General features: G+C 43.1%; 1 protein-coding gene, 1 long non-coding RNA gene and 1 pseudogene across 2 annotated transcripts; 2 read left to right on the top strand and 1 right to left on the bottom strand.

Annotated features, from left to right (window-relative positions):
* Nucleotides 1-2,355: 2,355 nt before the first annotated feature.
* Nucleotides 2,356-3,402, top strand: LOC101110373 (upstream-binding factor 1-like protein 1). The gene has a single exon (XM_004019756.2). The coding sequence runs from the start codon at nt 2,356-2,358 to the stop codon at nt 3,400-3,402; it is 1,047 nt and encodes a 348-aa protein (XP_004019805.2).
* Nucleotides 3,403-5,426: 2,024 nt separating this feature from the next.
* Nucleotides 5,427-8,138, top strand: LOC114110108 (uncharacterized). Its single transcript, XR_003586470.2, has 2 exons — nt 5,427-5,714; nt 7,235-8,138. It is a non-coding gene; the product is annotated as an uncharacterized LOC114110108 (long non-coding RNA).
* A 9,997-nt stretch (nt 8,139-18,135) lies between these two features.
* Nucleotides 18,136-21,001, bottom strand: LOC101110101 (upstream-binding factor 1-like protein 1; annotated as a pseudogene).
* Between the last annotated feature and the right edge of the window lie 1,970 nt (nt 21,002-22,971).

The following is a 22,971-nucleotide window of genomic DNA, read 5'->3' as shown; positions in this document are numbered from 1 at the left end:
AACTCTTCACATGAGGTGACCAAAGTACAGGAGTTTCAGCTTTAGCATCATTCCATCCAGAGAAATCCCAGGGTTGATCTCCTTCAGAATGGATTGGTTGGATCTCCTTGCAGTCCAAGGGACTCTCAAGAGTCTTCTTCAACACCACAGTTCAAAAGCATCAATTCTTCAGCGTTCAGCCTTCTTCACAGTCCAACTCTCATATCCATACCTGACCACTGGGAAAACCATAGCCTTGACTAGACGGGCCTTAGTTGGCAAAGTAATGTCTCTGCTTTTGAATATGCTCTCTAGGTTGATCATAACTTTTCTTCCAAGGAGGAAGTGTCTTTTAATTTCATGGCTACAGTCATCATCTGCAGTGACTTTGGAGCCCCCCAAAATAAAGTCTGACACTGTTTCCACTGTTTCCCCATCTATTTCCCATGAAGTGATGGGACCAGATGCCATGATCTTCGTTTTCTGAATGTTGAGCTTTAAGCCAACTTTTTCGCTCTTCTCTTTCACTTTCATCAGGAGGCTTTTAGCTCCTCTTCACTTTCTGACATAAGAGTGGTGTCATCTGCATATCTGAGGTTATTGATATTTCTCCCAGCAATCTTGATTCCAGCTTGTGTTTCTTCCAGTCCAGCGTTTCTCATGATGTACTCTGCATATAAGTTAAATAAGCAGGGTGACAGTATACAGCCTTGACGTAGTCCTTTTCCTATTTGGAACCAGTCTTTTGTTCCACGTCCAGTTCTAACTGTTGCTTCCTGACCTGCATACAGATTTCAAGAGGCAGGTCAGGTGGTCTGTATTCCCATCTCTTTCAGATTTTCCACATTTTGTTGTGATCCGCAGTCAAAGGCTCTGGCATAGTCAATAAAGCAGAAATAGATGTTTTTCTGGAACTCTCTTGCTTTTCCATGATCCAGCGGATGTTGGCAATTTGATCTCTGGTTCCTCTGCCTTTTCTAAAACCAGCTTGAACATCAGGAAGTTCACAGTTCACATATTGCTGAAGCCTGGCTTGGGGAATTTTGAGGATTACTTTCAAATTAAAACCAATCAAGGCCATATTTAAACTTTCAGGAATGAAATAAACTGAGTAACTGTACATGATGGACTGCTACACTGACAATTAAAACTTCTGTTTAGAACCAACTAGCCAACTAATCTCTTCTTGATATCCTTATTTGACATTCAACTAAAAATATATGACAAGGCCACATACCAAATAGCACAAATTATATTATAGAATTATAAATTATAGAATTATATAATTATAAATATTCTCTTGTTTTCAGGTTATTGCACATGATTGCCTATTCTGAAAATGGCTGTAATATGCACTCTGTTTCTCAATAAATGCATCATTTTAGTAAACATCTCTAATTTCAATGTCAATAATATGGAAATGCTAATAATGATAATAACTGAAATGTTTGTATCTTAAATCACCTTTTCTGAACTTGACAGACATCAGCCTTTTAATCTTTAACTTTGTAATCTTTAGTGTATAAAGTCATTTTTTGTGTGTGATCTTTGTTCTCAATAGATATATTAGCCTTAAAATGTTAATAAATAACAGCTTATGCACACAGAAAGCATATATTAGCCTAAAGCACCTCTTTAAAATATCTTCATTTCTTTAAATGGAGGAAATACACTTTGTTCAACAAGAGGTTCTGGGAGAACACAGTAGCTTCAAGTGAAAATATGAAATAAAACTTTCTTTAACGGTTGTTCAGTCACTAAGTCATATCCAGTGCTTTGCAACCCCCTAAAACTGTAGCTCACCAGGCTCCACTGTCCCCCACTGTCTCCCAGAGTTTGCTCAAATTCATATTCATTGAATCAGTGATAATATCTAACCATTTCTTCTGCTGCCCCCTTCTCCTTTCGCCTTCAATCTTTCCCAGCATCAAGGTCTTTTCCAGTGAGTTGGTTCTTTGCATCAGGTGGCCAAAGTACTGGAGCTTTATCTTCAGCAACAGTCCTTCCCATAAATATTCAGAGTTAATTTCCCTTAGGATTGACTGCTTTGATACACATGAATAAACTCAAAGTGGGTTACCGACCTAAATGTGAGACTATATACTATAAAACTCTTAGATGAAAACATAGACAGAACACTCTTTACCATAAATCATAGCAAGAATTTTTTGAGCCTTCTCCTAAAGAAAATTTAAAAAAAATAAGCAAATAGAATCTAATTAAACTCAAAACCTTCTCCACAGCAAAGGAAACTGTAAACGAAACAGAAAGAAAACCCACAGAATGGGAGGAAATATTTGAAAAAGATGAAACCAACAAGAGATTTGTCTCCAAAAATTTATAAAGAGCTCATTTGGCTCAACATTTTCTGGGGAAATGTGCAAACTCAAATGGTTAGAAGTTTCCCATAAACTGAGAAAGTTTCGCACACTGAAAGAATTAGTTCTGGAAGCTAAGGAAAATGTTAGCAATCCTTCCAAAAAACACAAGAAAACACAAGAAAACACCAGAAAACACCAGAAACATGCTTATTTGTTCAAGAAGTCCCTGACAGCATACCGCCACATTTCCCAAGTGATGCAACCCCAGTACATCCAAAAACATCCCAAGATAAGCAACCAGGAGCTGACCAGGGTTCTGTCTGAGGAACACAGGAAGGAGCCTGAGCAGCTGAGGGTGAAACACAGTCAGGATCTTGAGAAACAGCACCCTGATCTAGTCCAAAACCTGGAGAAATCTGGTGTCCCCCAAAGAAGTGAAATGAAAGTGCCAGAAAATTTTCAGGAGAATGTTCAAAAGGTGAAGTCTCCCCAAGAAAACAATTTACCCATGAAGTGGAAATTCCACGGACAGCCCAAGAAGCCCCCGATGAATGGCTATCACAAGTTCCACCAGGATCTCTGGTCGAGCAGGGAGCTGAAAGTGGTGCCCCCGAGGGAGCGCATGGTGGAGATCAGTAGACGCTGGCAGCGCGTCCCCCAGGACCAGAAGGAGCTTTATAAGAAGCAGGCGGAGGAACTGCAGACACAGTACAGGGTGGACCTTGATCTCTGGCTCAGGACTCTGTCTCCTGAAGAATATGCTGCCTACAGAGAGGCGACCTGTGCTAAGCGTAAGAACATGAGCATGATGGGGGGCCCGAACCCCAAGATTAGAAGGATGAGTCTGCAGTCCCCATCATCAGATAATCTGCAAGGAAGACTTAGAGAGGACCCGGGGCTTCAGGCTGCAGAGTTAGCATCATCAGACATGACTGGAGAACATTCTCCTGCCTCAGGGAGATCAGAGGAAAATGAGAAAGAAGAGGAATGCAGCCGCTCCTCAGCCCCTAGCAGTGAGGATGAAGATGGCGATTCTGAGCTGGAGGACACCGGCTCCAGCTCATCGTCCTCAGGGGACTCTTCTGACTCAGATTCCGACTGAGTTTAGTTCACAACTCAAAGGGACAGAACTTTCCAGCAAAAGTCGATGGGCTCGTCTCTCCATGCTTTTTCATTGCCTTCCTTCTTTCCCTCCCTCTTCATGCAAAGTGGGACCTGTTGGAAAGAAGGCATCTTGTGCTGTAATTTGTGGCCTCTCCATTTACACCAAGTTCACCCTGAGAGAAAGTCTATCCAATGACGGCTCGTGGAATAAACCCTGAGCTGACTGGGCTGGGGGGCACCCTGGACTAGACTGAGCTCCTGAACTGGAAAGGTTTGCTCTCCTACCCTCTGCCTGCCAGACGTGTGAGGGGCTCCAGGGTCTTGTGAGCCCCTTCTCTGTGACCTTTCCCTTAGGACTCAGGCAGTGAGCTGGGGAGGGGAGATCTGATTGACTGGAAGTAGGAGACTTGCCTTAAAGAAAGCTGCCAGGCTCTGATGTCTCTGGCCCTTCTCTCTGAGCGGAGGAGCTTGCCCTTCCTTACCTTGGAAGTGGGGCCGGCATATGGGCAGCGGCATTTCCATGTGGGTGCATCCCATTAACTGTCCATGAGATTTTCTCACTGATCAAAACCTTGAAATTAAAAATGTGTAACCCCTCCACCTGAATTAGCTTTTCCTTAAAACCAGCCTCTTCTGAGCCAGTGGCCCTGAGATTTCAGGCCATGTCTCAATTTCTGCAGGTTTCTGCCCCAACCCCTTCCTCCTGATCCAGGTTGTAAGTAAAACATGTTTTTACCATAGACTCAAATTGTATAATATTATATTAGGACTTGTATAGTTTGTGTGTCAGTATTTTAGTTCACAGTTACTAAACTATTTGGGAATTCATCTGGCACTATGACACATTTTTATTATTTGGTTTATTGATGTATTTGAAAGTGTATTTAAAGCTACTGTCATCTTATTAAACTTTATTTTTAAACTTTGCTGGCTATTTTCATTTTTGATTCTCATGGACAATTAGTATCACACAAGTATTGTTCTTGTATATGAAAAGTATTTAATTTGGGACTTCCTCTTCATCCATGATGTCTTAGTGGAATATTTTATTCCTCATGAATATACAGTTGGGGAACTTACTGTAGAGCATATGGAAGTCTGCTCAATTTTGTGTGGCTGCCTGGATGGGAGGGAAGTGTGGGGAAGGATGGACACAGGTATATTCATGGCCGAGCCCCTCTGCTCTTTACCTGAAATTACCAGAATATTATTTCTTCTCTCCTTTTTTTTTTTTGTTTTTGTTTTTGTTTTACAGGTTAATTTACTTATTTTTCACTGAGCTCAGTCTTCTTTCAGTGCAGGGCATGTTACCAGTTAGGGGGAGCTGGGGCAACTGAGTGCTCGGCTTCTCCCTGGGGTGGTTTCCCTGGGTTTGGAGCAGGGCCCTAGAGCAGTGGCTCTGGAGTTGCGACACGTGAGCTTCAGTGCTCCAGGGCCTGTGAGATCTTCTGGGACCAGGAATCAAATCCCTGTCCCTTGCATGGGAAGGCAGATTCTTAACCACTAGACCAGCAGGGAAGACTTAACACAGAATTATAACAGGCTATACTGCAATACAAATAAAACCTGTTTAAAGAAACAGGCAGGAAAACATAACCACCAGATGAATATAGGCTAAAATTCTGAATTTTCTGATAGAAGAAGACAATATTGGTTAAAATACTAAAATATGTATTTATCTGGCTTCACCTATATATGAACTGGGAATAAAACTCCAGTCTTACAGGATCTAATTTAAGATTTAGTGTTTCCAAAATGACTTGCTCACAGTTCCATTCACACCCACAAAATGTTAAGTGGATTTCTTTCCTCTAGGAAAATCTAAACATATCTTTTGGTTGAAAAGACTCGGAGGAAAGCAGGAAGCGCTGCTCACCGCCTGCCAGACAACTTCTCCCTTTTATTCTAGAAATGGGAATGAAGCCAGGAGTCTAGCAGCTCAAACCCAGAGACACTTCTGCCTCTTTGGCTGCGGGACCCGGCTGCTCCACGTCATTAGCCCCTCCTTCCCAGAGCCTGCCCAGCCTGCACTTCTGACCCCTGCACTGTGGAAGGACAGGCAGCAGCAGGAGGAAAGCAGGGCTCAGGGGCTCAGCTCTCAGGATTCTCAGGCTGCCATCTCCTCCAGGAGATCTCCCATCCCAGGGGCCAAACCCACATCTCCCGCATTCCAGGCAGATTCTTCACCCTCTGAGCCACCGAGGAAGCCCGGGCTTGGCTCTTAAATACTCCCATGAAATAAAATGCCTCTCCTTTCAGGTGGTGACTCATGTTTTAGTCGGCAGTTTCCATCCAATCCCTGGAACTCAGGTGAGTGGGGACAAGACACTGTGTGTGGGTTGGGAAAAGGTCTCGGAAGAGCACGGCAAGTGACAAAAAAAATGAACAAACTAAAACATGGCAAATATGCTTTATTCGGTGATTTTACAGAAGATTGCAGCCAGAAAGGTGTCTTCTCAGGTGGCTCTGAGGAACTGTTCCAAAGTTATAAGGGGAGCCAGAGTTCAAAAGGTCACAGGCTGAAAAAACATTCAGAAAGCGTTAAAAGATTACTGCGGATGATGAACATGATACATCTCAAATTAATGATTTTCATGCTTTTAAACAATTGTTATTTATTTATTTTTATAACCTTCTTTATTTGTTTGCTTATTTTTGGCTGTGCTGGGTCTTCCTTGCTGAGCGCAGCCTTTTCCGGTTGTGGCGAGCAGGGGCTACTCTTGCGTTGAAAAGTGCTGACTTCTCCTTTTGGCGGCGTCTCATCGCAGAGCGTGGGACTGGGGTGTGGGTGTCAGTGATCATGGTCCCCAGGCTCTAGTCGGGTGCTCAGTAGTCGTGGTGCTTGGGCTTAGCTGCTTCACAGTCTGTGGGGTCTTCCTGGACCAGAGATCCAGCCTGTATCCCTGGTGCTGACCAGTGAATTCTTAGCCACAGGACCCTCAGAGAAGTTCCTTTTCATGCTTTTCTCTATGAAAGGACGTAAGAATCTGGACTTCTGAAGTCATGCTTATGATATGCATCTTAACTCCCTCAGGACACCATCCTGTTTTCCTCTCCTTGAACTCCCCTCAGGGCACACTGTCTTGGGGGGCTGCAGTGGATAATTGCCTTTTACTGCAACATCCTTTGTTTACTGAAATGACAAGTGAAATATTTATCCCCAAGCAAAGGCTTAGGAGAAGACTGAAAGTAGAACTGAGTTGCTGTTCAGTTGCTCTGTTGTGTCCATCTCTTTGTGATTACAAAGAATGCAGCATGCCAGGCTTCCCTGTCCTTCACCATCTCCCACAGTTTGCTCAAATTCATGTCGATTGAGTTGGTGATGCCATCCAACCATCTCATCCTTTGTCAACCCCTTCTTCTCCTGCCCTCAATCTTTCCAAGGATCTGTTTGTTTGTTTTTTTTTCCTGCATAATGGTATATATTTTATAGTATTTATGAGTAGTTATAATTTTTTAATTAAATTATTTATTTTAATTGGAGGTTAACTACAATATTATTGTGGTGTTTGCCATACATTGACATGAATCAGCCATTGGTGTACAGGCATCAGGGTCTTTTACAATGAGTTGGCTCTTCCAATGAGGTAGACAAAGTACTGGAGTTTCAGCTCCAGCATTAGTGTTTGCAATGAATATTCAGAGTTGATTTCTAGGTTTGCAGGAAATGAAGAAAGGTACTGCCAGGCCAAAATTAGATGGGTCATTCTGGGTACTGGCCTTCAGGAGGTGGTTAGTAGGACCTTGTCTTTAGGCAAATCACCAATCTGACAAGTTTAGGTCAGATGCCAACCTGAATTCTCAGCCCTAATTGCTTGCTTTCTCCCTAGATGCCCAAGGACCCCCTTGGCCCATCTGGCAGTAACTAACTGGCAGCCTACAGTCAGACTTGCCCCATCTGTCCCAGAGCCCAAACATGCATCAGCTCAAAGGCCTGGATCTGAGTGGGGTCACCATGATGGACTTTAGTCCTGAGATCCTCCATGTTCTTCTGGAACAAGTTGCAGCCACCCTCCAGGAACTGAACTTAGTGTGATGTGGAATCACAGAGTCCCAACATGAGTCCATCCTGTCTGCCGTGAGACACTGTTCAAGCTTGGGACCTTCATTCTGTGTGGAAATGTCCTTTCCGGCCATCCTGGAGAAGCTTCTGAGTCACACCACTGGGATGAGCAAGTTAAGTGATAAGTTTGATCCTGCCCCTCAGAAGAGCAGCAGCCCTCATGGACCCCTCCACCTGGGCTGACTCATCCAGCTTCAAGATAAACTCATTGAGATTATGTGGGATTTAAGACATCCAAGGTCCATCTGGCTTAGCTCCAACCTGTGTCCTCACTGTGGCAATAAGACATTTAATCCCCAGGAGCCCTTTCTGTACCACTACTGCACTCCTGCCTAGCTGGATGCATCTGTCAAAGTTTACTTCTGGTCACCTGCAAACTAAAATCTAGGCAGTAGATGCATCAGGAACAGAAAACCAACCCATGGTTTCAAACATCAGGTCAATGTGAACGGAAAGGAAAGACAATCAATCCTGTGGGGATGCTGGATTGCAAGGGGAAATGCAGATTCAGGGAGGTGTTGGAACTTTTGGGGATATGTATTTATACAATCAAATATGCACCTCAATTTTTGAGGCTGCTTGTGGGCTTGAGACCCACATGTTGGCATTTTCCCTGGGTAGATTCTTATAAAACAATTGTCAGAAATAAAGAAACTCTCGTTGAAAACCAACTGCTGCCTTCCCTGATTTAATACTCTCTTTTCAGGTTATACCTCATCAATCTCCAGTTATTGTTTTTTTTAAAAAAGCACTGTGTTGTTTATGATCCAAAACCTTAACTTTCCTGCACATTCTTTTTCTGTTAAGAGCATCTCTTAACCCTTTGCTTATTTCTTTGGCTTTCCTGTTCCTCACTGTCTCCCAGAGTTTGCCCAATTTCATGTCCATTCTACTGGTAATATCATCCAACTATCTCATCCTCTGATGCCCTCTTTTCCTTCTGCCCTGAATATTTCCCAGCATCAGGGACTTTTCCAGTGAATCAGCTGTTCTCATTAGACGACCAAAATACTGGAGCTTCAGCTTCAGCATCAGTCCTTCCAATGAATATTCAGGACTGATTTCCTTTAGGATTGATGGGTTTGATCTCCTTGATGCCTAAGGGAATCTCAAGAGTCTTCCCCAGTACTACAATTTGAAAGAGTCATTTCTTCAGTGCTCAGCTTTTCTTATGGTCCAGCTCTCACATAGCCACATATATGACTACTGGAAAACCCATAGCTTGACTATACAAAATGGTGTAGGCAAAGTGGTGTCCCTGCTTTTTAATATGCTGACCAGGTTTGCCATAGCTTTCTGTCCGAGAAGCAAGAATCTGTTTTACAAACCTCAGAACTTTATTGTTTTTCTTGCTAACTCTCAGGAAAATGAAACAGATGTATTAACAGATATGGTAGTTACCACAAAGGTGGAAATTCATATCTGTGAGCATCTTGATCAGCATGCTGAGATGTCCAGAGGGTTATCATTAAGATGAAAGCACGGGTGATTGCAAAGTTCTGGGAATTTGTATTGTATTTCCACTCAGTTTTCTGTATTTTATTGAATATTGCCTATTATCAGATTCTTTTCCATGACCAGTGTTGGAAATAAAGGCATTATCCTTTTTAAAAATCTAGAGCAAACATCGGAGAATGCAATGGCACCCCACTCCAGTACTCTGGCCTGGAAAATCCCATGGACGGAGGAGCCTGGTAGTCTGCAGTCCATGGGGTCGCTAAGAGTCAGGCACGACTGAGCGACTTCACTTTCACTTTTCACTTTCATGCATTGGAGAAGGAAATGGCAAGCCACTCCAGTGTTCTTGCCTGGAGAATCCCAGGGTCGGGGGAGCCTGGTGGGCTGCCATCTATGGGGTCGCACAGAGTTGAATACGAGTGAAGCGACTTAGCAGCAGCAGCACAGCAAACATACAATGGATTGGAGAAATAGAGACAGAGTATAAGAAGCTCGCATGAAGAAAGAGAAAGAGGAGCTCAGTTATTTAGATTTCACAGATAAAAAAGATTACACAGTATTTACTTTCTCTGACATAGTTCACTTAGCATAATGCCCTCAAAATTCATAGTGCTTTGTGGAATATGATAGGATATCTTCTTTCTCATGCCATAATAATACATATATACATGTTTGTATATATATACACACTTATGAGAAAGAAGTTCGGGTCTTCTATCTGTAGCATTAGAAAGTGTTTTTATTTGAGAAAAATTAAAAAAGTATAGTTTAAAAAAACACAGAGTTTTCTTTCATAAGTAATTTTCATGGACATATGTATTAACCAGGAGAGTTATTTCTTCTATGTGTTTTTATTTGTGGTATTGGCACCTGGGTAGCATTGATTTTCCCCAAGTTGGAATTTTAATAAATAGTAATATTTCACCAAAGACTGATGATAAAGTTTCTGATGGACCATGCCTTTATAACCATTTACTGATTTTCCAGTCTCCATGGTCAATTATGGGATGACAGGGACACTGTTCCTTACCACTTATTGGACAATATCTAACTTGGGAGTTTGTCAAGAAAAAATAAAATTAGTACATATTTGTATTTTGCAATCCAGCAATTTTGCTCCTTTCAGATGACTTGAAACATTCTGTCCATGCAAACACATGCACGTGGAAGCTTAGAGCTTTATTCCTCATTGCCAAAGCTTGAAAGGAACCAAGCTGTCCTTTAGTAGGTAAAAGAACCTATATATATATATATATATATATATACACACAACAAAATGGTATTAAACCATGAAAAGTCATGGAGGAAACTACAATGTCTATTACTAAGTGAAAGAACCAATCTCAGAAGCATACCTACAGTGAGCCCAACTACATGACATTTTACAAAAGGTAGACTCAGGGAACAATGAAATAATCAGAATTTTTTCCTGGAGTGGAGGTGGAGGAGGGATAAACAGGCAGAGCACGAACTCTGTGTGATTTTACAATGTCCTTATATACTTGTTAGAAGTCATAGAACACACAACACCAAGAGGGAAGCGCCATATAAACTCTCCACTTTGTGTGATGATGATATATCAATGTGGGCCCATCAATTATAACAAATATACCAATAGAATGTGGAATGTAGACAGCTGGGGAGGCAATGCATGTGGAGGGAGAAGGATTTAGTGGAAACTCTTGGCACCATGTCCTCTATTTTACTTTGAACACAAAACTGCTCTTCAATGTAAAGTCTACTTTAAAATGGATAATCGTAATCCAGTTCTGAAATTTTATTCTAAATATTTTATAGAAACTGTTTTTGAATGATCTTTGAAATCTATTTTAAAGATATCTTTCTTTGAAGACTCCAAATCCGCATGCATCCTTTCACTAAATATTCTTTATAATTTTAAAAGACAATGTGTATCTTCTATGTTTATATAATGTGTGTTAGTCACTCAGTCATGTCTGACTATTTGCAACCCCATGGACTGTAGCCTGAAAAGCTCCTCTGTCCATGGGATTCTCCAGACAAGAATACTGGAGTGGCTTGTCATTCCCTTCTCCAGAGGATATTCCCGACCCAAGGATTGAACCTTGGTCTCTGCATTGCAGGCAGATTCTTTACCATTTGAGTTACAGGGAAGTCCTTATGTTTATATAAATCCCAGCACAAATGCATTCACATTACAGCAGATGTTTATAGGATGCTGAACCACACAGCCCTGCTTGCAACATTAATTCATGTCCTCTGGGCTGATGTACCACCACGTCCCCTAGGAGTCCTGAGGCTCAGGATGTCTGTCCCCAGAGAGGAGAGGAATCTTTCCTATGACCAACTCTTTTCCCTTCTTGTGATGGATACTAAAGCAGCTTGGGGGAATTCTCATTCATTCATGGCTTCCTGTAAGTGCTGAGCCCTCCTTCTTTCCTTCTTGTTATAGGAATATAGAGTAAGCCTGAGGAATGAAGACTCCTGGGGGAGTCTGCTATCAAGGGAAAAGCAGGCAAGGACTCATTTATTGAGCTCATACTCTATACCAGGTCCAGTGCCAAGGGCTTAACATGTTTCATCTTATTGATTTACAGAATAAGACTTCCTGGGTGGCTCAGATGGTAAAGAATTTGTCTACAATGTAGGAGACCCAGGTTCGATCCCTGGGTGAGGAAGATCCCCTGGAGAAGGGAATAGCAACCCACTGCTGTATTCTTTCCTGGAGAATCCCATGGACCGAGGAGCCTGGAGGGCTGTAGTTCATGGGATCACAGAGTCGGACCTCACTGAAACGAGTTAGCACACAGCACACACAGATACTGCGCTTGCATGGTTACCTCCATTTTATGGAGAAGCAGATCCTCTTGCCTAAGATCCTCCAGCCCAACATCCACTCCATCCCCAGAGCCAACAATACCAGCTCTTGAATCTTCAGCAGGAGCCTTCATTTGGGTGCCCGTGGTTCATGGTCTCTGTGTTGGTTAAATTTATGTGATATTAAGAGTGTGTATTTCTGACAGGATGTTCCAGGAAGAGTGCAGCATTTAAACCATCAAATGAGTGAAGACATCTGTCCTCACCTACATAGTTGGGTTTCATCCAATTTCTGGGGGCCTGAATGGAACAAGTTACTGTCTTCTCTCCCTCATTTTCTTCTTGCCCACAAACATAGCCACTTCTGGCTCTTGAGACGAAACTCCAGGACTTATCTGAGTAGTGCCCTGGTTCTCAGGCATTTAGCATCCCGCTTGGAGTTCCATCACAAGCTCCCCCTATTTTCAGTCCTAAGCATTGGCATGAGTTATCAAAGTGGACTTGCTGGTCCTCTCCTTTAGAGAGGGCAGGCCATGAGACTCCTCCATCTCTGTATCCTCTTTGAACCCCTTCCCATAATAATCCCTTCTAGTGCATATACACATCATTCTGGACCAACGTGCCTTTGAACTGCTCAGATCCTTCGAATGAGTCATCTCTTCCCATGAGGTGGCCATAGTACTGGAGCTTCAGCGTTAGCATCATTCCTTCCAAAGAACACCCAGGGCTGATCTCCTTCAGAATGGACTGGTTGAATCTCCTTGCAGTCCAAGGGACCCTCAAGAGTCTTCTCCAACACCACAGTTCAAAAGCATAAATTCTTTGCACTCAGCATTCTTCACAGTCCAACTCTCATATCCATACATGACCACAGGAAAAACCATAGCCTTGACTAGATGGACCTTAGTCGGCAAAGTAATGTCTCTGCTTTTGAATATACTGTCTAGGTTGGTCATAACTTTTCTTCAAAGGAGTAAGCGTCTTTTAATTTCATGGCTGCAGTCACCATCTGCAGTGATTCTGCAGCCCAAAAAAAAATAAAGTCTGACACTGTTTCCACTGTTTCCCCATCTATTTCCCATGAAGTGATGGGACCAGATGCCATAATCTTCGTTTTCTGAATGTTGAGCTTTAAGCCAACTTTTTCGCTCTTCTCTTTCACTTTCCTCAAGAGGCTTTTTAACTCCTCTTCACTTTCTGCCATCAGGGTGGTGTCATCTGCATATCTGAGGTTATTGATATTTCTCCCGGCAATCTTAATTCCAGCTTGTGTTTCTTCCAGTCCAGCGTTTCTCATGATGTACTCTGCATATAAGTTAAATAAGCAGGTGACAATATACAGCCTTGACGTAGTCCTTTTCCTATGTGGAACCAGTCTGTTGTTCCATGTCCAGTTCTAACTGTTGCTTCCTGACCTGCATACAGATTTCTCAAGAGGCAGGTCAGGTGGTCTGGTATTGCCATCTCTCTCAGAATTTTCCACAGTTTATTGTGATCCACACAGTCAAAGGCTTTGGCATAGTCAATAAAGCAGAAAGAGATGTTTTTCTGGAACTCTCTTGTTGTTTCCATGATCCAGCGGATGTTGGCAATTTGATCTCTGGTTCCTCTGCCTTTTCTAAAACCAGCTTGAACATCAGGGAGTTCACGGTTCACGTATTGCTGAAGTCTGGCTTGGAGAATTTTGAGCATTACTTTACTAGCATGTGAGATGAGTTCAATTGTGCGGTAGTTTGAGCATTCTTTGGCATTGCCTTTCTTTGGAATTGGAATGAAAACTGATCTTTTCCAGTCCTGTGGCCACTGCTGAGTTTTCCAAATTTGCTGGCATGTTGAGTGCAGCACTTTCACAAAATCATCTTTCAGGATGTGAAACAGCTCAACTGGAATTCCATCACCTCCACTAGCTTTGTTCATAGTGATGCTTTCTAAGGCCCACTGGACTTTACATTCCAAGATGTCTGGCTCTAGATGAGTGATCACATCATCATGATTATCTGGGTCATGAAGATCTTTTTCGTACAGTTCTTCCGTGTATTCTTGCCACCTCTTCTTAATATCTTCTGCTTCTGTTTGGTCCATACCATTTCTGTCCTTTATTGAGCCCATCTTTGCATGAAATATTCCCTTGCTATCTCTAATTTTGTTGAAGAGATCTCTAGTCTTTCCCATTCTGTTGTTTTCCTCTATTTCTTTGCATTGATCACTGAAGAAGGCTTTCTTACCTCTTCTTGCTATTCTTTGGAACTCTGCATTCAGATGCTTATATCTTTCCTTTTCTCCTTGGCTTTTTGCCTCTCTTCTTTTCACAGCTATTTGTAAGGCCTTCCCAGACAGCCATTTTGCTTTTTTGTATTTCCATTCCATGGGGATGGTCTTGATCCGTGTCTCCTGTACAATGTCACGAACCTCAGTCCATAGTTCATCAGGCACTGAACCTCAGTCCATAGTTCATCAGGCACTCTATCTATCAAATCTAGGCCCTTAAATCCATTTCTCACTTCCACTCTATAATCATAAGGGATTTGATTTAGGTCTTACCTGAATGGTCTAGCGGTTTCCCCTACTTTCTTCAGTTTAAGCCTGAATTTGGAAATAAGGAGTTCATGATCTGAGCCAGTCAGCTCCTGGTCTTGTTTTTGTTGACTGTATAGAGCTTCTCCATCTTTGGCTGCAAAGAATATAATCAATCTGATTTCGGTGTTGACCATCTGGTGAGGTCTATGTGTAGTCTTCTCTTGTGTTGTTGGAAGAGGGTGTTTGCTATGACCAGTGCATTTTCTTGACACAACTCTATTAGTCTTTGCCCTGCTTCATTCCGCATTCCAAGGCCAAATTTGCCTGTTACTCCAGGTGTTTCCTGACTTCCTACTTTTGCATTCCAGTCCCCTATAATGAAAAGGACATCTTTTTTGGGTGTTAGTTCTAAAAAGTCTTGTAGGTCTTCATAAAACCGTTCAACTTCAGTTTCTTCAGCGTTACTGGTTGGGGCATAGACTTGGATAACTGTGATATTGAATGGTTTGCCTTGGAGATGAACAGAGATCATTCTGTTGTTTTTGAGATTGCATCCAAGTACTGCATTTTGGACTCTTTTGTTGACCGTGAGAGCTATTCCATTTCTTCTGAGGGATTCCTGCCAGCAGTAGTAGATGTAATGTTCATCTGAGTTAAATTCACTCATTTCAGTCCATTTTGGTTCTTTACAATAGTTTATATATGGATCCAATGTGGAAGTTGTTGTTTAAAGAAAGAAATAACAGAAATAAATGTATACATCACTGGATATCACTGTGTTTACTTGATTGTTACATTTTAAAAAACAAAATTACTTTCTTTTAGCTTTCTGATATTTTCTCTGGGAAAATATGTAGCTACATGTTTAAGTCAATTTATGGAAAGACATTGAGTGACTCAAGGTTAAGTGTCATGTAGGTCCCGGGCAGGTGAAGATCAAGTTCAACAGGAAGGTAGGCACCATTCCTGGTCCCCCAACCAGGTATCTGAGGGACCCTGGCTCTGACAATTCCCACTCTAGGCTCAATGGTAATGAGGAACATCACATCTCCTGGAGTAAACCATGGAAAGGCCCACTTCTCTGCAGCCCCCTGGACAGATCAGAGTAGCATGTAGGATGAGCCAGGGACCTGGGGACCCAGCTCTTTCAGCTGCAGGATCTCAGACACCTACTTCCAGGGGCTGGTGGTAGGAGAGACTTCCCTTTTCCCAAGATCTGGATCTCAAGAAGATCTGAGGAAAAGACTTCTGCTCCATTAGCTCTGGAAAATCCCCAGGAGTAGCCAAGGCCCAGAGACCAGGAGGAAGTTTAGGGATTAAAAACCGTGGTTCTCCATGAGCTCACAAAATTCCCCAAGGTGCAGAAACCACTGTGGTACCAAGGAATCCTGGCAGCTTCTAAAGGGACTGGATCCCGGAGTGAGGTGGTCTCCTGTCTGCTCGAGGCCAATCTGCCCACAGTGGTGCATGGCCCCAGAAAACTCAGCCCTGGACTCAGGGGGTGGCTACCCACTGTGACTATCCTTCAGAGCAAACAGGGACCCTCAGACCTTTGAGCGGGCAACACTGGGCTCTGTGTTCTCGTCCCTGCCTTTGTAGGCACTGAATCTCTGACAGCCCAATGTAGCTTTGTCCAGAGAGAGCTTTTCCCTGAGGCCCCAGACTGGCTCATGTACCTGGTGCACTGGGAAAGCAGGGGTGAGGCTCTGCTAAGCCCAGGGTCCCCCTTGGAGGATGCGCAGGAGGTGGCAGGGGGCTGCAGGGGTCCCAGAGCTGCTCTTTACACTCAGAGTCTGTGCCCCTCACCTCCAAGGCCTGCATCCCCAGGGGAACCGGTGGGCTCCACTCCTGGAGAGAGGGGCTAGAATAACTAGGAAGCACTCCAGGACTGAGAGTTCAAGAACCTCTGCACTTGGTCTTCACTGCTGAGCCTGGGCTTCCTCTAGTTGGTGCCAGTGGGGCTGCTCTTCACTGCAGTGTGCTGGCTTCCGATTGTGGTGGCTTCTCTTGTTACAGACCATAGGCTCCAGCTCATATCTCAGAAAAAGATATATTTAGGTTTAGCAGGAAGAAAGAAATCCACTTATGATTTTTTGTGTGTGAATGAACTGTGAGGCAGTCATTTTAGAAACACTAAATCTAATCTTAAATTAGATCTTCTATGACTGGAGTTTTATTCCCAGTTCATGAAAGTATGGATGAAGGGACTGTTCTGTTCTTATACATGTGTACATTCCCCCTAAAACCCCCCTCCCATCCAGGCTGCCACATAACATTGAGCTGAGTTCCAAGTGTTGTACAGCAGTTCCCTGACTGCATATTTATAAAGAATAAAATATTTCACTAAGACATCAAGGAGTATGATGAATTCTCAAAACTCAACCCTTTCACATGTAAAAACACAACTTACTAATTGTAATACTAACTGCATGGTACTAATCGTCCACGAGAATAAAAAATGAAAACATCAAAGAATGTTTAGAAAAGTTTAATGAGATGGCACTGGCTTTAAACATATTTTCAAATATATCAGTAAACCAAAATGATAAAAGTAGTGTCATACTAATACATAAAATCCCAGTTTAACAACCTGTGGACTAAAATACTGATACACAACACATAATTAATACAATCTCATAACATAATACAAATAAATCAAGGGCTTCCCTCTGATACTCAGTTGGTAATGAATCCGACTGCAAAACAGGAGACCCTAGTTTGATTCCTGGGTCAGGAAGATCCACTGGAGAAGGGATAGGCTACCCATTCCTGTATTCTTGGGCTTCCCTTGTGGCTCAGTGGGTAAAGAATCCACCTGCAATCCCAGGTTCAATCCCTGGGATGGGAAGATGCCCTGGAGAAGGGAACAGATACCCACTCCAGTATTCTGGCCTGAGGAATTCCATGGACTGTTTAGTCCATGGGGTTGCAAAGAGTCGGGCATGAGTGAGTGACTTGCAGTTGACTTCACATGGTCAACACATGATGGGTTGCAATAGAAACCAGAAGGAATTTAGATGTGGCCTGGAAAATTAGTGTAATTGAGTAAAAGGATGCTGGCTTTAAGGAAAAACTAACTCAAATGGAACAGTTTTAAATTTCTAATTTTTGAAATCAGTAAGAATATCTCATTGATAGCGAAAAGGATGAGTATATTATAAAAATGCTGCTGCCCACGTGCTGACACCGCTTCCAAGGTAAGGAAGGGCCAGCTCCTCACTTCAGAGAGAAGGGTCAAAGACATCAGGGTCTGACAGTTTTTTTTAAGGCAAGTTTCCTACTTCCAGTCAATCAGATCTTCCCTCCCCAGCTCACTGCCTGAGTCCTGAGGGACAAGGTCACAGAGAAGGGGCTCACAGACCCCTGGAGCCCCTCACATGCCTGGCAGGCAGAAGGTAAGGAGAACAAACCCTTCCAGGTCAGGGAGCTCAGTCTAGTCCAGGGTGCCCCGCAGCCCAGTCAGCTCAGGGTTTATTCCACGAGCCGTCATTGCATTGACTTTCTCTCGGGGTGAACGTGGGGTAGATGGAGAGGCCACAAATTACAGCACAAGATGCCTTCTTTCTAACAGATTCCATTATATATTGAAGAATAAAGGAAAGGAGAAAAGTAATGACACAGTGTAGGCAGAAGAGCCCTTCAGTTAGAGGAAAATGCCATGGACTTTTTCTGGAAAGTTCTCTGTCCCATCAGGTTGTGAACTAAACTCAGTTGGAATCCAAGTCAGAGGAGTCCCCTGAGGACGATGAGCTGGAGCCACAGTCCTCCAGTTCAGAATCGCCATCTTCATCCTCACTGCTGGGGGCTGAGGAGCTGCCTTCCTCATCTTCCTCATTTTCCTCTGATCTCCCTGAGGCAGGAGAATGTTCTCCAGTCATGTCTGATGATGTTAACTCTTCAGCCTGAAACCCCGGTCCTCTCTAAGCCTTCCTTGCAGATTCCCTGATGATGGGGAGGCAGACTCATCTTTCTAATCTTGAGGTTTGGGCCCCCCGTCATGCTCATGTTATTATACTTAGCATAGGCCACCTCTTTGTAGGCAGCATATTCTTCAGGAGACAGAGTCCTGAGCCAGAGATCAAGGTCCACCTTGCACTGTGTCTGCAGTTCCTCCACCTGCTTCTTATAAAGCTCCTTCTGGTCCTGGGGGACCCTCTGCCAGCGTCTACTGATCTCCACCATGCGCTGCCTCGGAGGCACCACTTTCAGCTCCCTGTTCGACCAGAGATCCTGGGGGAACTTGTGATAGCCACTCACTGGGGGCTTCTTGGGTTGTCCGTGGAGTTTCCACTTTATGGGTAAACTGTTTTCTGGGGGAGACTTCACTTTTTGGACATTTTCCTGAAACTTCTTTGGCACTTTGCTTTGACTTCCTTTGGGGACATCAGGTTTCTTAGATTTCTGTACTAGATCAGGGTGCTCTTCTCTGAACAAAGCCATTTTCTCCTGAAACTCCTGCTTCTCTTCCTAGAAATCTTGACTGTATTTCAGCTTGAGCTGTTCTGGCAGCTTCCTGTATTCCTCGGACAGAACTTTGGTCAGCTCCTGGTTGCTCATCTCAGGGTGTTTTTGGAGGTATTGAGGTCTCATCGCTTTAAAAAAGCGGAGGTAATCTTTCAAAGGGTTCTTGTATAAATCAGGATGTTTCTTGTGTTTTCTGCTTTTGGAAGGATTGTTAACATTTTCCTTAGCTTCCAGGACTAATTCTGTCAAAGTGTGAAGCTTTCTCACATTACGGGAAATCTCTAACTATTTGAGTTTGTACATTTCCCCAGAAAATTCTTTACAAGCTATTTTTTCCCAGTCCATCACTGACTGGGTTATTTTCAACATGTGCTTGTCACTGGGTAGATTTTTTTTTTTTTTACATTCCAGTAACTGTAAAATGTCTTCTCTGGACCAGTCAGCTTGGCTTTTAAGTTGCAAATTTTCTAGGTTTTAGGGAAATGTATGGTCCCAGCAGTTAAGACACCTCAGCGGTATTTCCACCGTTTGCACTCTCACGATTCAGCAGGTGAGTTCTTTCTGCCCTCTCAAGATTGAGCAGGTGAGTTCTTTCTGAAGTCCAGCAGTCTGTGGGATTCTATGTGTCTGTGGAGAAAGAAACAGAAAGCCTCTCTTTGGAATACATGAGAGAAGCACACTCTGCTTAGATATGTCCCTTCTATCCTTCCCTTTACCCTTAAGAGTTTAAATGAAAGCTGTCTCAATCTGAATTGAGATTCATTTTGAGCATTAGGAAGCTTCTTTTGCAGTTAAAAATCCTCAGATCCCATCCCAATATGCCTGGCAATCAATCTCACAAAAGGATGTTTAACACACAAATGAACAAAATAAAAGACTGGCTGCTCACTCAAGGGACAAAGAATAAGAGAAAATGAAGGGAGTGAAAAAAAAAATTAAAAGGCCTGAAAAGCAAAGGGCTTTAAAATAGCAATGAGATACCACAGCACATGTATAAGAATCATCAAAATCCCAAAGAGGGACATCACCAAATACTGAGAGAATGTGCAGAATCAGGAACTTGGTTTCATCGCTGCTGCCTGTGTCAAATATATCTAAATATCTGTGTCTGGATTGGCATTTTCAGGAAACTACAGGTGGCAAACCTCAGCCTTGGTGTTTGAAATCTGACTATAGTGGCAGAAAAGATGTTAACAACTTCAGGAAGTTATGCACCTCCTTCGTGTCCAAGAATATGTATCAGAAATGAATGAAGGTTTGTTCCTAAGCTAAGAAGGTCTAAAGAAATGAAGTCCTGTTCATCAAAAGGCTGACTCTTATCCCTGAAGTTGTTCAGCATGTGTAGGAATCCAAAGATAGGCCAGGAAGGGAGCTCTGGGTTCATGGGCTGAGGCTTCTGCATCTGTGCCAAGTGAGCCCTATAACAAAGGACATAGGTTCATGTCAAGACCAAAAGCTAATCACGTGAGCATTGAAAAACAGCAGACTTCGCCACAGGATGTGTTGTCAGAATTCTCCTAATTTTGGTGATTTGCATATACAATATATTCTACTCACATGAGAATATAAAAATGTTACCATATTTTTTACTAAATAGAAATTATCTCAAATTTCAATTTTCCCATTTTTTATCCTGGAATTTGGGAATGGGGGAGGACCTGAAATCAACTCCCCGTGGCCCCAAGGAACAATGGTGAATCCACGTCATGAAAACGACAACAAATTTTTCAGAAATCAAAAATCATTAGTGTACACTCATCTTTCTCAATAAATTTTCCAAGCCCTGTCAAAGAAAACCAAAAAAGAAAAGATCATGTTAATCATGAGAGTTCTATCCTTTTTCATGTTCTTTACTATTCCGGTTTGGGTATAAGATATGGCTTTCTAATTCTTTTCTAGGGAACACTCAGAAGCTATCTTCATAACGGGGCCTAAACTAAAACATGACGGGCTTCCCCAGGGCACATTAAGGAAGGAGAGGGGCAGGAAGGGTCAGCCTCAAGATGCATGAACATCTAGGTTTCCAGTGTCACTCACTGCTCAGTGCTATGTTCAAGGAGAAATCTCACCATTTATAATAACAATCAAAGTAAAACAGACAACTGAATAAAACGAATTATAGACTGCTTTAAAATTGATACCACTTCTCAATATCTCACCTAGATGACAGGAAACACCTCAGTGCCCTCAGGGTGTGGACAGCGGAGAGTGACAAGGGTTTAGGGGGATGTATAGCAAGATTTATGCCAAGAAAATTAACTTACCCCTGGTCACCAAACTTCGCTGATTTTGTTACCATCTGTCTAGATAGGTAACATTTCAGTGTCACAGCAGCTCGTCCAGAAGAGTTTTTCTCTCTCTGAGGATGGCCCCTCCTTTCTTACCTGGAGCAGCTCCATGTTCAGCTTGTGGCACATCTCGGTCAGCTCTCTGTACATTTCTTTCAGACTTTCTCTGTACTGAGTCATTCTGAACACACTCTGCTTGAGTTGTAGACAAATCTCCTTGGCTTCTCTCTCCAGGGCCTTCAGATGCATTTGCTCCTCCTCCCGGAGCAACAGAAGCATCCTCTGATATTTAGCTGTAATCATCACCTTCCTTAAGGCCACATATTTCTGAGGGGATAGAAGATTCAAAGCATCGCTTATGTTCATATTCAAAAGAAAACCTCAAATATTATTTCCTTCATGTCATCAAGAAAGTCATTGACAAACTTTTGGTCTCAGATATCTTCCAGTCCATTTTCTGTGAGTTCCTAGTTTCTTTCCCTGTTTGAATCAAGCTACCTAGGGGTCCCACACTCCATCATTAAGAGGATTCTTCAGGGTTCTTACTCCATTAGTTATTTCCTCTTTAAATTGAATCTAAATTTTCTCTTCTTCCTTTCTCTGGTTTCTCTAAATATTCGTTAAAGTGATAAACCTCTTTTTGTACAGTTTTTAAAAATACATATACACGCTCTAATTTTCCTCTACTGTTACTGTTGCTGCTGCCAACTTGTTTCAGTTCAGTTCAGTTCACTTCAGTTGCTCAGTCATGTCCGACTCTTTGTGACCCCATGAATTGCAGCACGCCAGGCCTCTCTGTCCATCACCATCTCCCGGAGTTCACTCAGACTGACGTCCATCGAGTCCATGATGCCATCCAGCCATCTCATCCTCGGTCACCCCCTTCTCCTCCTGCCCCCAATCCCTCCCAGCATCAGAGTCTTTTCCAATGAGTCAACTCTTCGCATGAGGTGGCCAAAGTACTGGAGTTTCAGCTTCAGCATCATTCCTTCCAAAGAAATCCCAAGGTTGATCTCCTTCAGAATGGACTGGTTGGATCTCCTTGCAGTCCAAGGGACTCTCAAGAGTCTTCTCCAACACCACAGTTCAAAAGCATCAATTCTTCAGTGCTCAGCCTTCTTCACAGTCCAACTCTCACATCCATACATGACCACAGGAAAAACCATAGCCTTGACTAGATGGACCTTAGTCGGCAAAGTAATGTCTCTTCTTTTGAATATGCTATCTAGGTTGGTCATAACTTTTCTTCCAAGGAGTGTCCAACTCTGTGCAACCCCATAGACAGCAGCCCACCTGACTCCACCATCCCTGGAATTCTCCAGGCAAGAACACTGGAGTGGGTTGCCATTTCCTTCTCTAACTCAGGAAAGTGAAAAGTGAGTGAAGTCGCTCTGTTGCGTCTAACTCTTAGCGACCCCACGGACTGCAGCCTACCAGGCTCCTCTGTCCATGGGATTTTCCAGGCAAGAGTACTGGGGTGGGGTGCCAGTGCCTTCTTCAAATTTCCCTCTAGGCACTACTCTAGTCCCCTCCTCTCCTTCACAGTGACGCGTATGCAATGTGTCTTATACTCCGTGTCTGACAAGGCTTATTCAAATATGTAAAATTTGTCCTAGGAATACTTTTCATGCCGTGGTTTTCTGATATACTAGCAATCCCAGGGATGACAGAGCCTTGTGGGCTGCCATCTACAGGGTCGCACAGAGTCAGACACGACTGAAGTGACTTAGCAGCAGCAGCAGCAGCATTTCTTGAACTAACCTGTTCCAATTGTTATTACTGATAGGTCATTTGAAAGGATGCCTTTTCAAGAGAAGAGATCAATATCCTTTAATGGGAATTTAAATGGACCTGAAAAGCTAGACTTTTATCAACACGGAGTGGGTAGCTTTTCCCTTCTCCAGGGGACCTTCCAAATCCAGGGCTTGAACCCCAGTCTCCAGCACTACAGGTAGATTCTTTGCCATCTGAGCCACCAGGT

This window comes from Ovis aries, chromosome 21 (assembly GCF_016772045.2).
Source record: "Ovis aries strain OAR_USU_Benz2616 breed Rambouillet chromosome 21, ARS-UI_Ramb_v3.0, whole genome shotgun sequence".
In the NCBI taxonomy this organism is placed as follows: domain Eukaryota; kingdom Metazoa; phylum Chordata; class Mammalia; order Artiodactyla; family Bovidae; genus Ovis; species Ovis aries.
Note: the sequence above shows the minus strand (reverse complement) of the source record. Positions and strands in the feature narration are given on the sequence as shown.